This window comes from Emys orbicularis, chromosome 25 (genome assembly GCF_028017835.1).
Source record: "Emys orbicularis isolate rEmyOrb1 chromosome 25, rEmyOrb1.hap1, whole genome shotgun sequence".
Lineage (NCBI taxonomy): Eukaryota > Metazoa > Chordata > Testudines > Emydidae > Emys > Emys orbicularis.
The window spans coordinates 6,382,627-6,396,970 of NC_088707.1; the positions used below are offsets into that span (position 1 = coordinate 6,382,627).

The 14,344-nt window shown below is 52.0% G+C and overlaps 1 protein-coding gene across 2 annotated transcripts in view; it reads left to right on the forward strand.

The window, feature by feature from the left end:
* Positions 1-14,122, forward strand: part of IGF2BP1 (insulin like growth factor 2 mRNA binding protein 1) — a 54,350-nt gene extending 40,228 nt beyond the window's left edge. Inside the window, exons 4-15 of one of the 2 annotated variants that reach the window (XM_065422574.1) lie at positions 631-682; positions 2,080-2,143; positions 4,073-4,354; positions 5,300-5,434; positions 6,075-6,197; positions 7,541-7,676; positions 8,100-8,222; positions 9,097-9,213; positions 10,074-10,148; positions 11,704-11,835; positions 12,514-12,627; positions 14,030-14,122. In XM_065422574.1, coding sequence (XP_065278646.1) covers positions 631-682; positions 2,080-2,143; positions 4,073-4,354; positions 5,300-5,434; positions 6,075-6,197; positions 7,541-7,676; positions 8,100-8,222; positions 9,097-9,213; positions 10,074-10,148; positions 11,704-11,835; positions 12,514-12,627; positions 14,030-14,122 — 1,446 coding nt within the window. The remainder of the gene's footprint in view (positions 1-630; positions 683-2,079; positions 2,144-4,072; positions 4,355-5,299; positions 5,435-6,074; positions 6,198-7,540; positions 7,677-8,099; positions 8,223-9,096; positions 9,214-10,073; positions 10,149-11,703; positions 11,836-12,513; positions 12,628-14,029) is intronic. The other variant, XM_065422575.1, reaches the window with a different exon arrangement.
* The last annotated feature ends 222 nt before the right edge of the window (positions 14,123-14,344 follow it).

Sequence of the window (14,344 nt, forward strand, 5' to 3'; positions counted from 1 at the left end):
CGGTTGGTGTCAGGGTGCAGTTCCAAATTGACTTCCCTGGTCTTTAAAACCTGTGGTGGACTCATCCCTTCTAGACCTGAGCCATGGGGCTTCGAGAGCCACAAGTGATTATTGGTACCCAGCTTGAGATGCCTTAAAGGGGCCTGGTTGTCAGAAAGTGCTGAAAAGCGCCCTCTGAAAATCTGGCCTCTTTAAAGTGTCTCAGATTGGGCAGCAAGAAATGGAGGTGCCCAAAATCATTGGCCATGTTTGGAAATGGTGGCTTTCATACTACAAGCTGGACGAACGAACGGACACCCCTTTTTTGTCTTACCTAGCACCAAGAAGCCCTAACTGAGTTGGGCAACCATTGTGCTAGGGGCTGTACAAACAGTCCCTGCTTGCCATCTAGACAGACACAGGGTGAGAGGGGAAATGACTTGCCCAGGGTCACGCAGCAAGCCAGGGGTTGAGCCAGGACTAGAATCCATGTCTTCTGACTCCCAGTCCAATGCCTTCTCCACCCATGTTCTAGAACTGCCAAAGCTAGGCTGTCTGATCACGAGAAACTGGGTTTGATGGAAGATTTGTTTTATCTTCCAGGTCTGGTCATATGCACCCATGTAATGTAGTTTCCCCTTCCTTTTATAGGTGTTGGATGGTTTGCTAGCTCAGTATGGTACTGTAGAAAATTGTGAACAAGGTAAGAAAGTGTGCAAGTGTGTGCGTGTTCGGTTAGATTATTAGACACTAGCTTTTTCCAGAGTCAATAGAATTCGGTTTAAAAGCTGTTGGGAAGTAAAGGCTTCTTTGCTCATTTATTTCATAGAGGGTGAAATTTAATCCTGTGCAGAGGATCACATATTCATAGGCTTTGGGTTGATCCTCTGACCGGGGGCAAATTTAACTCCGTGCATCTGACCAATGGGTTGTCATTGTCTCCTCTGTACTCCTGTGTAACTCCCATTCACTTTCCCTATGATGGCGCGCTAGGAAAGATTTTTGGGGCTGATCCAAAGTCTGGACTTGCCAGACTGGATCAGAACCAAGGTCCATCTAGTCTAGTTTCTTGTCTGAAAGTGGCCAGTACCAGATGCTTCAGAGGAAGAGGTAAGAGCCCCACTGTAGGCAGAAGTGGGATAATCTGCCCCCTATATTCGGTCTCTGCCTGGTCTCTAATAGAGCTTTAGGGCTACAGCCCTAAAGCAGGAAGTTTAATATTCCCTCCCAGATGTTTGTTATAACTGTGGATATTCTTGTTACCCATATACACGCCCAGTCGCTTTCGGAATCTTGTCATGTTCCTGGCAAATCCTCAACCTGTAACAGGACATGTGGGGAGGAAAGGGGGAATGGGTAGGGAGTAACTCACCCAGGTTAATCCTGCATTGAGCGGGTTTGACTGATGCACATCTTCCATAAAGACCTCCGGGCTTGAAACCCTAACCCTAACCATAACCCTAACCCTTTCCCTTCTGGTTCAAATCTGGTAGTGACTAAAACTCCTTGGAGTAATGACGGCTCTTCGATGTCCTTTGTAGAGTCGGGTTGGGCATCTCTCTTCCCAGTGGCCAGGTCCCTGGGGTGTAGGATGCATGATCAAAGAACAAGAACCAGCAGAGGTGTCAAGGATTGAATGGGCCACAGATGCCAATCTCTCCTCTAGCTTTACACCTTGGTATATTGGCTGGATACATGTTAAATATCATTCCCCTCTTTCCCACCCTCCCCCACCTGGGCCAGCTTGTCCCAAGCGTCAGCAGTCCCCGGGGGTTCAAATCCCTATTAAGGAGTTTGTATGATAAGCCCTCTATGGTAGGTTCGGGGATTCAACCCAAGATCGCTAGAACTGAAATCGTGGGCCACTACTGCTTGAACTGAGCAGTCAAATGCCGTAGCTGGTTGGCAGTATGGCCCAGATCCTCCCACATATTTAGGCATTGAAGTCAATGGGACTTAGGAGACGATCTGGGCCTAACTGGAAAAAGGATCTGGGGGGTTCTTAATTTTTAAATGTAAGTCATTTTATTTAAAAAGCAGCCCTCAAACCGATTGCCCTTCTGCACCATTCCCACTAATTCATGTGTGTTTTGCTCGAAGTGAACACAGACAGCGAGACGGCCGTCGTCAACGTCACCTATTCAAACCGGGAGCAGACCAGACAGTAAGTGAAATTAATCTGCCCCTATGCCCCATGCTCTTTTAAGGGTGACGAAGGAGGGAGTTGCTTTTGTCCAAACAGAAAGCCTTCCCCATCCCGGCCCCTCCAGGATTTTGTAGAAAATGGCTTGGCAAACCCCAAGCATTCAAAACTCAAGTGGCAGCCCCTCCCCGCACCCAAAATCATGAGTTTGGATTAAATATCATGAGCCTCTTTAAAACATTTGAGGTTCTTTTTCTTTGCCTCCTGGTTTCTGAGTCTTTAGGGGCACTCAGGTCAGGTATTCAAGCTTTTCTGTGCAATCACAAGGGCTCGAAACGTACTTATTTGAAATAAAGCTGAGATTCCTTATGTAATCACAGGACTCCAGGAGCTGGGGCTTTACAAATATGCCAAAGATTGCGAGAGTGAGGGAAAAATCTATGGTGTGAATGAGTTTTAAATTGCACACCTCGGTCCCTGATGAAACGACAGCCAAACGCAACTTGATCATTTTGCACAAGGATGATTCCGATTCTGAATGGCTTGTTGATGTGACGTGAATTGGGATCTTGCTGCTGCACAGATTAAATTTCCCTTTTGCGAAGGTACCCCAAAGATCGGTTCTCTCAGAAGCCCTAAAAGAGAGCGATTGATTCAGACCATTTTAAATTTAAGTTGAAACAGGAGGAGTTCATAGATTTAAAGCCCAGAAGGGATCTTTAGATCAACTCGTCAGACCTCCTATAGAACACAGGGCATAGAATGTCATCTGGTTACCCCTATGGTAAAGCCTACTAACTTGTGTCTGGCTAAAGCTCATCTTCCATAAATGCATCCAGTCGTGATCCAAAGACCTCAAAAGATGGAGAATCGACCTCTTCCCTGGATAGTTTGTTCCATTGCTTAATCACCCTCCGTGTTAAAAATTCGTGCATTATTTCTAAGTTGAATTTGCCTGGCTTTAACTTCGAGATTGCTAGTTCTTGTTATGCCATTCTCCACCCTTTAGTACCTGATATCTTCTCCCCACAAAGGTCCTTATAGCCTGTAATCGGGTCACTTCCTTATCTTCTTTCTGATAATCCAAACAGTCTGAGCTCAGCAAATCTCCCACTGTACGGCATTTAACATGTATAAGGAACCATACGCATCTGGTACGGTGCCATTTCTAGGGGACGTTTCACTAGGGTGAGCAGATAGCAAGTGCGAAAAATTGGGACACTTTTTTCGGGGGTATAGTTGCCTATATAAGACAAACCCCTAATGTCAGGACAGTCCTGATAATATCGGGAAGTCTGGTCATCCTACGTTTCACGGGGGTTGGAGTATCAAAGACTTTTTGGATAAACTGGGGGTCAGGTTAACTAGGTAAAGTGGGACACTGAATGAGAGTTGGATAGATGGGGTTGTAGCATGGATGGTTCTTGCTTATGCGGGTAGTGCCATCTATTGGTAGCTTTGTGAAACTGCAGCCAGCTTTTTAACACGAGAGAAATCGATTAAAAAATTGGCCAGAATTCATCCGTGGGGCAGCTTCAGTGTGTGGGGGGTGGGAGGGGGGGTTATACCAGGAATTAATCTGGCCATTTTGTGTTCTCATTCCATAACTTGGATTGATATAGTCCTCAAGCCAGAATGATCAACTTAAAGACCCCCTCATCCACTTACAAAGCCAAGTGATGGCCTGACTTCCGTGAGTTCTGTGGTGTTGGGGTCTGTGACTTTAAGGGCTGAACTTCCCAGACAGAGAGTCTGGGCAGGGGGCTATGAAGGTCATATTGTTATGCCCAGCCAGTTGGAACCGGACACTGGAATAAAGCAACGCTTTTGCAAACACCTTTTGCACTGGGTGATCTCTGAACGTCACACCTGATACAGCAGGGAATGAATGGCCAGAAGAGGCAGAGAAGGGACATAACCTGGGATGTTCTTCCTCTCTCTCTACACCAGGGCGATCATGAAACTGAATGGGCACCAGCTGGAAAACCATGCACTGAAAGTCTCCTACATCCCCGACGAACAGTCCGTGCAGGGACCTGAGAACGGGCGGCGGGGCGGCTTCGGCACACGGGGGGCCCCCAGGCAGGGCTCGCCCGTCGCTGCAGGAGCGCCCGTAAAGCAGCAGCCGGTGGACATCCCACTCCGACTCCTGGTGCCCACGCAGTACGTGGGGGCCATCATCGGCAAGGAGGGGGCCACCATCCGCAACATCACCAAGCAGACGCAGTCCAAGTGAGTCCCGCCTTCTCCTCCCGCCTGCCTCCCTGTCCATCCGTCCCCTGTCCCTAGTCTGAAAGGGCTGCTTTGCACGCTGTCGTGGGGAGGAGTTCAGAGCATTGGCCGTGTGGGTGTAAGGGGCTGGATTTTTCATGGGGGGAGAAGGACTGGTATTATTAAGTTGTAAGAATTACCCCAGAGCCTCCAGTCCTCTGTTATCCCCACCCAGGCTGCATCTGTCTCCTCCATCCCTTAGCAAATGGAGACCGAGACCGAACAGCTCTTCCCCACTGCCACCCACCTACAGATGTGGGCTGTGCTGGCTGAACCGTCCCATTTCTTTCCCCTCTCCTAGGACATCTGGTTGTAACTGGGGTCCCACCCTGCTCCCTGCAGTGTTCTGAATCAGACTGGGTCTCCCATTCAGAACCATAGATTTTTAAAGCCAGAAGGGCTCGTTAGATCGTCTAGTCAGATCTCCTGTCTAGCCCGGGCTAGAGAATTTCACCAAGTTACTCCTGCATTGAGCGGGTTTGACTAAAGCACGTCTTCCGTAAAGACCTCCGGGCTTGATCTGAAGACATCCAGGGATGGAGAAGCTACCTCTTCCCTTGGTGGTTTGTTCTACCCTCGCTGGTTAAAAATCGGTGCCTTATATCTAAGTTGAATTTGCCTGGCTTTAACTTCCAGCCGTTGTTCCCATTACCCCTTTCTCCAAGACAGCCGTGGAGTCTAAGAATTCAGAGTCTAGCATCTGATCCGTACTGCCCCAAGCACATGTTCCAGGCCAGCCTGTTATTGAGCGAACCCTGCACTTTGCTGTTCTTGACCCAGTTCTGGGCTGCCCTCAAGAGAGGGCTCAGATTTGGAGCAAGATCAGCCTTCAAGCCATTCAAAGGTCACGGAGCAGAATGCCCCATGTGCGTGTGTTTCACTATTGTGTGTTTTGTGCCCATGCAGAATCGACGTGCACAGGAAGGAGAACGCGGGAGCAGCGGAGAAAGCCATCAGCATCCATTCCACCCCCGAGGGCTGCTCCGCGGCCTGCAAGATGATCTTGGAGATTATGCAGAAGGAGGCAAAAGACACCAAGACGTAAGGCTTTCAGCTTCCTGGCTGTACGCAGGAGGTCTCATCCCCCCTCTGCTCTCCCTTTGTGGACTCACTGCACTGTGATGTCTTAGTAGCACCTTTGGAAGTGGGGGGGTTTCCCTAGAGGATGTCGCAGGGGCCAATGGATTTAGCTCATGGGGCTTGAAACACTTCTGAAGAGGCCCTGTCCAGGAAAGAGGGTAACAGCTCAGGGCTGGACTTGTCCACAGGCACTGCGGCCCCCATTCTTTTTGGCCACCCACCTGAGATCCTGCAAAACTACCCAGGTCCACCCCATCAGGCAACGGGATGCTGGGGGAAAGGCAGTTCCCAGCCTGATACCCTCCACACTTTAGATGTCAGTTTCAGTACGTTAGAAAACTAGCCCCGACAGGAAACCGAATGGGAGGTCTTGACTCTCCCCCATGTGAGGTCTGTTTGGCACTTTGGAAGCATGGGGGCCATCAGGGGCCTGATTGTGACTCCCTGATTCTGTGCTGGCGATGAAGCCAATGGGCTGCTCGAATATACTCAGCTGGTCCCCAAAGGATCTTACCCCAGGGGCCTAGCAAGTCCCCACTCAGCCACACCCACTCCCCACCTCTGCCATTGGGGGTTTTCATTCCCTTTCCTCTTTCTCAAGAGCTGACGAGGTTCCCTTGAAGATCCTGGCCCATAATAACTTTGTGGGGCGGCTGATCGGCAAAGAGGGGCGGAACCTGAAGAAGGTGGAACAGGACACGGAGACGAAAATCACCATCTCATCGTAAGTCTCTCTCTCCCCCCCGAAACATGCCCGAGCAGAGCTTTTAGGCTGGGGGGGAGGTTTAAAGGAGCCGAAGAGAATTTGTCACCCAACTGTGACAGACTGCTAAGAACCAGCAGGTGACCCAGCGCTCTGGTCCCTGGAACTCCAGTTAGTTTCCCTCAGAGATGGCCTGAGTGAGGAAAGGAGGGGCTAATTACCAGATCAGCTTGGGTTGAGGAGAGCTAATTACCCCATTCACTGGGGCTGTGTCTACACTTACACTACTGTAGACCCTTTCTGCAGCGATGAGAGAACCCGTCCCGTTGCTGTAGTGAATCCGCGTCCCCGGGAGGCGGTGGCTATGTGAATGGATGAATTCTTCCGGCCACCTAGTGCTGCCTATGTCGGGGATTAGGTTGGCTTAACTGTGTTGCTTAGGAGGTGGCTTTTTCACACCCCTGAGGATGTAGCTGGGTCAACCTAACTTTTAAGTGTAGACCTGGCCTGGTGGGGTAGAAGAGGAAACCAGGAAGGAACTGGGGAGGGAGGGGGAAGGGGAAGTGGGGGCTAGCAGTACCAGAGTAAGGGCTGTGTCCGGGGGGAGAGATCTCTCCCCTCCTGTGGGAGAAGGGGGTTGTGAAGCTGACTGACCCCGTAAGTAGAGTTGCTGCATTCACATGGGAGCTCTATAAACAAACGGTGTGGCAATACCTACCAGGGCCGGCGCAACCCGTTAGGCGACCTAGGCGGTCGCCTAGGACACTACAATTTGGGGGGCGGCGACCGCGGCGGTATTTTGGCGGCGGGACCTTCCGCTGCCTCTGTGGGGGGCGGCATTTCGGGGCGGGACCTTCCGCCGCCTAGGGCAGCAGAAAAGCTGGCGGCGCTCCTGATACCTACACACAGGCGGAAGCAGCAGAATTTGGGGGTGGGGGGAAGAACAGGAGTGGGGGAGCACATGTCGAGTGGGACACCTGTTTGATTCAGGCTCCCTTAACTTCTCTTGAAGATCTGAGTCCCAAAGGGTTCATTTCTCTGCGCACGCAACTGTAGCCCACTGGCGTGCGTGTGTGTGTGTGTGTCGCGCAGCGGTACCGATTCGCAGAGGATGTGAGTCTGTTGCAGCCCCATCTAGGGAGCTTTAGCTCTTAAGCTCAAGCAGTAGCAGCTCCCGCTCTTAGCTTTGAAGGCCCTGGGTCAATGCATAAGGAGAGTCACAAAGCCCTGGATGTTGCATCAGATCCGTGCGGGTGTTGCTGTGCCGTGGCGACAACGAATCAGGGTGCAGGGCTGCCGGCGGCACACTTTCTCTCTCTCTCTCTCTCTCTCTCTCTCTCTCTGATGGCTCCCCCCACTTCCAGTTTGCAGGATCTGACTCTCTACAACCCTGAAAGGACGATCACGGTGAAGGGCTCCATCGAGAACTGCTGCAAAGCCGAGCAGGAGATCATGAAGAAAGTGAGGGAAGCTTACGAAAATGACGTGGCTGCCATGAGCGTGAGTATCAAAGAGGGCCATTCCCCCTTCCCCCCCTTGGGACACCAAGGCTTGGTGCCTCTCTCCCCTGGCCGTGGCGCCGAGGAGCCGCCTGCCACTGGGGAGAAAACCGGGTGTGTGCACCGAGCAGTGCTGGCATCGGCAGCATGGGTGAGCCTGGCGTGTCACCACCCTCTCTTCCAGCGGACGGCAAACCGTCTCCCAGCCGCCCCTGGCAGCTTGTTCCACTCCCGGGTTCAGTCCCTGATGCCCACGCCTGCCCTCCTCCCCTTCTCCCCCCACAGGGCGCAGAGTAACATGGATGGCGTCTAGCCCGATGGGGCTCTGATCTCAGTTGGGGGCCACTGTAGTTGCTGCTGTGATCCCAATAACAACGTGCCTCTGTTTCCCTCCCCGTCTTATCCCTGTCTCTCATTCTCTCAGCTACAGTCTCATCTGATCCCCGGCCTTAACTTGGCTGCTGTCGGACTCTTCCCAGCTTCTTCTAACGCGGTGCCGCCGCCTCCAAGCAGCATCTCCGGGGCAGCGCCATATAACTCCTTCATGGTAGGCAGATGCCATGGTTCTTGACTCAATCCCGCTTGTTTAGGGAGAGCGTCTCCTAGGCACCTAGGAACGTGACAGTCCTGGGGGCTGGGGAGGGGGGGAACGGGACTGGACGTGCTCTGGCTAGCTGCTCAGATGATAATTCCCCAAGTCCTGTGTCTGTGATCCTGGCCTGGTTTTATTGTACACAGAGACGGGCTTGGGTTGCCTGGTTTTACAGGCCCAGAATTTGGAGGGCTCCTATCTGAGACGTGGGTTGAACTCCAGATAGACTCCCTTGTAGCTCAGGTACCCGGTCTGGAGATCTCCTTTGAAAAGGGACGAAACAGGTGTGTTTGGCCTCTGGGCTTTCCTTGTAACACAGCTCGAGTTGGCTGCGGCACAGCTGGGACATGTGATGAAATGCAGACCCCCCCCCTCCCAAGAAGAGAACATGAAGGACCAGCAGCCCCTGGTGCCCTGGTCTCCCTGCCATCAGGGAAATGACCGTATGGATCCAGCTATTCCGAAGCGCAAATCACGGGCTGAGTGTCTGTGATTGTGTCTCCCTCTAGTGGCGACCGGCACAGACACGAGTCCGCTACTAATTCGTGGTTCGTTCTCCTCCCGGAAGGTGCTGTACGCTGTCAGCCCTGCACCTTGCAGGAGTAGACCCTCGCTGTTGAAGGTCCCGGGCTTGATCCCTGCTGTCACCCAGGGTGTCTGTCTGTCTGTGGCTTTGACTCACTGCAGACGGTCCGTGGATCCTGAGGGGGGACACTGCCCATCTAGCAGCCCCACCGGCTTTGTGCTCGCTACGTTAGGAGTTTGCTTTGTTTGGCTCCGTCCGATTTAATTTGTCCCTTAACGGTAATACTGAGCATTCTGCTGGCAGCCCCCAGAGCAAGAGACGGTGCACGTCTTCATCCCCGCGCAGGCCGTCGGCGCGATCATCGGCAAGAAAGGACAGCACATTAAACAGCTCTCGAGATTTGCGAGCGCCTCCATCAAGGTAGCCTTCCCAAGGCGGCTTTGCTGCAGCCACATACGGTATTTCCCTTTAGTGAGTAAAATGCAACCGGCTGCAAGGCAGGCGGCCAATGGGCTGGTGATCCCGATTAGCCCTTCCGACAGGTTAGCTCTGAGCAAACAACTGGCCGTACTTTTAGTGCTGGCGGGGAAAAGAGCTGGGCTGGCAGCTCTGAAGGTTTCTCCCCACAACAGATGCTTCCCCCAGTGCGCACGGTGCCTTCGTTTTCAGTCCCCACCACCCATCCGGTCCTTGGCCTCGGCTGAGTCCCGCCGACATGAATGGAGCCGATTAATGTCAACCATGGTGGTGATTTCTGTGATGTGGACACTTTGTCGGCTAGGAGCTGGGCTGAGATCTGGCAAACTCATTGCACTTAGATCTCTGGAGAGCCACCAGATGACAATGGGTTGCAGTCTCTATTGTGTGGCAGCCTATAGAAGGGGAACAAAGGCTTAGTAGCCAATTAGTGACCCAGTCCTGCCTGGCTTAAGTATAATTCCCAGCGATTTTTTTTTCCAATTAGACTTTCAACGACAGCTCTCTGCCTGTCTCCCTTATGCCCCTTCAGCTGGATAACTCAGGAGGCGAATCAGTTTAGAACCCCGCCCTTCCCTCCCCAATCCTACCGTGATTTTATATCCAGGCGGGAATTCGCTAGCATGGCTCGCCCAGCGTGCTTGGCGCTCTCAAGGCTGGGATCTCCCCCCGTTCCAGTTTGTTTAACGCAGTGGCAAGGATAGAATAACAACAGCAAGCAGGGCATGGGGCGGGGAGGAAACCACCTGCCCCCCTGATGCTTCCCTCTCCTGTGTTAAAATTGTCTCCCTTCTCCCTTTCAGATCGCGCCACCCGAGACACCGGATTCCAAAGTGCGCATGGTTATAATCACTGGACCACCAGAAGCTCAGTTCAAGGTTCCTTCCTCCATTACTACGATCCCCACCGGCCTTGTCTGCATGAGAATTTTAGCCCAGGGGGTAGCTGCCTAGTGCCCATGTGATGTTCACCAGTGCAGCTCTCCCCATCTTGAAACACCCGTGCAAACCGCACGCTAGGGGTGGCCCCATAATACGGATTACCTAGACTAGAGCCTAAAATCCCAGCGCAGACAAGGCCGAAGCCCAGTGATAGAGATGCGATGGATCCACCCAGCGCTAGATATAATTATTTATTTTTTGAGCGTACTGTATAACGTGTCTTTTCTCTGAGGCAGCATGATCCAGTGGCCAGAGGACAGGCATGGTAGTTAGCGGACCTGGGTTCGATTCCCGGCCCCGCCGCTAACTTGCTGTATGACCTTGGGCAAGTCACTTCGCCTCCCAGGGCCCTTCCCCCTTATGGAAAAAGTTCTATCGATCTGAATAAGGATGAAATCAATAGGCTCCCATTATGATTGTTAATTAAGGATTAATCAGCATTGGGGGTTGATTTTTCAAAGGTAGAACGGGGAGCTAGCCCCTGGTTTCTTAGTTTGCTTTGGTCCATACTGAACAAAGCCACTGTGAGCAGGTGTTTCTTCACTGGGGTCTCTTTCTTACAAAGAGGATCCAGAAGAGAGCAACCAGAATGATAAAAGCTTTAACAAACCTGACCTATGAGGAAAGGTTAAAACAATGGGGCATGTTTAGTCTTGAGAAAAGAAGGGGTGGGGGGGACTGATAACAGTCTTCAAATAGGTTACAAAGAGGACTGTGATCATTTGTTCTCCGTGTCCACTGAAGGTAAGACAAGAAGTAATGGGCTTAATCTGCAGCACGGGAGATTTAGGTTAGATATTAAGAAAAACTTTCTAATGATAAGGGTGATTAAGCACTGGAAGAGGTAACCTAGGGCGGCTGTGGAACCCCCATCACTGGAGGGTTCTAAGAATAGGTTGGACAGACACCAGTCAGGGATGGTTTAGGTTCACTTGGTCCTGCCTCAGCTCAGCGGGCTGGACTACATGACCGTTCAAGGTCCCTTCCAGCCCTACACTTCTATGACTCTATGTAGAAACGGGTAGGAAATCTGGGTGGGCATGCATCCTGGGACTGGCATTCCTGAGTGTAGTGTTGCTCCCTCTCTTACATGGGCACCCATCACCATGGTATCTGGGCAGCTTAGTATTTTGTTTCCTGAGGCCTTTTTTTTTTTTTAAAACGTCCCTTAAAGCAGTGGTTCTCAGCCATTTCCTTACTGGGATCCCATTTTATTTAGTGGGATTCCCCCTCCCATTCAAGACCCCGACACCTATTTGCCCACCCAGTTGAGAACCCCCAGCCTTAGAGAGCTGCATGACTGTATCAACACGGCTTATCTCCCAGTTGCTGTTCTAGCAATAGTGCAAGGAGACCGGAGCTCAGGTTGGTCTGGCCCCATCAATAACTTTGTGTCCTGAGGCCAGAGGGAGAAAAAGCCCCAGGAGAAGTACTAACTCGGATCCAGAGATCACAGGCGGAGTTTAACCACTTTCCCCACCCCCTCCCACAGGCACAAGGACGAATTTATGGCAAACTCAAGGAGGAAAACTTTTTTGGGCCTAAAGAAGAAGTGAAGCTGGAGACGCACATTAGGGTCCCTGCCTCAGCCGCAGGGAGAGTTATCGGCAAAGGAGGCAAAACTGTAAGTGAAAGCAAGGAGAAAGGGAATCAGGGCTGCAGGGAGACAGGGTTAGGAGGCTGGTTCATCCCCAGGTGTGGAAGCTTTTGAGGATTGGCTGTCATGGCTAGGAAGCCGTCACTGAGGGAGGAGAGGAGGGGATGCTGTGAGGCAGACCTGGGTCAAGACTATTGCTTGGAGGGGGGTTTTGCTGGTGCTTCTGTTTCCCAGCTCCTCTGCTGACCTGGCAGGGGATTGTTCTCCCACTTCCAGCTCCTCCCTTGGCCCACATACCAGTGTGGAAGGCAGGAGGGACAGGTTAGGAGCAAGGAAGAAACAGCTGGTAACCCACAGGAGAGGGTGGAGCAAGGGCGGGGCCATAGAGGAGGCGGGGCTATTGCTGCTCCCCTGGACAAGTATCAAGGCTGAGAGGAGGCCCTCGGTGGAGCTGGTCTGTGAGCATCCTTGATTTCACAAGCTAGTCCTAGTTACCGTCCCCCTGTGAGGAGGGCGGCTCTCATGCAGTCTGAGCTCCAGGTGGTGGGTGGGAGTGATTTTTATTATTTATTATTATTATTATTTTTTTTTTTTTTGCCAACTGGAGAAATGCAAAATCTGGGGGGCAGGTTTGTTTTCTTTTTTTTTAAATTCTTCTTCCTGAAATGGTGCAGTAACCGAGTGGGCTCTGACGCTTTCCTGTAGGTCAATGAGCTGCAGAACCTGACGGCAGCAGAGGTGGTGGTGCCGCGGGACCAGACGCCTGATGAGAACGAGCAAGTCATTGTAAAAATCATTGGACACTTCTATGCCAGCCAGGTATGGAGAACGGAATCTCTCCCTGAGCAGGGCTTGGGCTGGGAGGGAGAAGGGGGAAGAGGAGAGAACACAGAAGGCAGATGGGAACTTGTAAAGTCCTGCTAGCTGCCTGCAGTTGTGTGTTTGTATCTGTGCATGCACCATCACTGAGGGGAGAGGACAGGGTAGTCCGTGGTCCTACAATTGAAGTAACCTACCACCAGCAGAGGGAACCCCTGAGCCTCAAGAGAGGCTAAGACCAGAAGAGACAAGTTCCTAAAAAAATGAATTGACATCAGTTATCACCTTTGCAGGACCCCCGAGTTCTCGTTCTTTCTCTGCCACTAACTCCTTGTGTGACCATGGGCAGGTCGTTTCCCCCCTCTGTGCCTCAGGTTCCCCATGTGTAAAACAGAGATAATGAAACCTAGCTGCGGAGTTTTTTGAGGCTTAGCTCAGTAAAGGTTGTAAAGTGCTTTGGAGATCCTCCGGTGGAAGGCGCCAATGAAAGGGCGAGAATTTTTACTGGACTTGTTTATTTAATATTGTAATAGGAGAGGCCCCCTTGTGCCGGGCACTGTGCAACCAACGGGCTGAAAGAGCTAGCCCAGAGCCCACACCCCCTCCTGAACCCCAACCCCCTGCCCCAACCCAGTGAAAGTGAGCGAGGGTGGGGAAGGAGTGAATGGGGCGGGGCTTTGGGAAAGGGGCGGGGCCTCAGGGAAGGGGTGGGGTAGATCCTGGGTTGCCCTTAAATTCAAAAAGTGATCTTGGGCGTAAAAAGGTTGGAGACCACGGGACTAAAGTATATTATGTTCCAAACTGCAACCACCACTCGCTCTCTCTCTCCTGCTGTACAGCTGTAGCAGCCAGGATCAGCGCCCCATTGTGCTAGGGGCTGTACAGACGTAGAGTGAGAGACAGTCCCTGCTCTGCCCCAGAACTTACAGTGCAGATCAGGGGTTCTCAGACTTTATTGTACCAGGACCCCCTTCTGACAACAAAAATTACGACATGACCCCAGGCGGGGGGACTGAAGCCTGAGCCCACCTGAGCCCCGCTGCCCTGGGGGGGGGGGGGGGAGCAAAGCCCCAGGGTTTCGTCCCAGGCGGGGGGCCTGTAACCTGAGCCCTGACACCCAGGGCTGAAGCCCTCGGGCTTTGGTCCCAGGTGGTGAGTCTTGGGCTCAGGCTTCAGCCCTGGGCTCCAGCAACGCCAGCCCTGGTGACCCCATTAAAACAGGGTCGCCACCCACTTTGGGGTCCCGACTCACCGTTTGAGAACCACTAGTCTAAAGAGACAAAAGGTGGGGCGGAGAGCGATGAAGTGCACCGAGGCAAGATCTTCTAACGCCCAGTCCCGCCCTCTGAGCACGAGACCGCACTGCCTATTGCTAACTCCGCCGCGGCTCCTCTTCCCCCAGATGGCGCAGCGCAAGATACGCGATATCCTGGCCCAGGTGAAACAGCAGCATCAGAAGGGACAGAGCGGCCAGACGCAAGCGCGGAGGAAATAAGAGCAGCTAGCACGCAACGACTGTGACAAAAATTGGAAAATGAATGAGTCGATGCCGGGTTTAAGAGTGGCTGGGAATCAGTTACCGTAGACAGATGATAACTTTTCATGACCAGATTGAGATTAAAAGGCAGTTTGATTGGCTTCCAAGGTAAATGCCTACATTTAAAAAAAACAAAACAAAACAAAAAAACCGGATCAATTAGCTAAACAATCTATATGT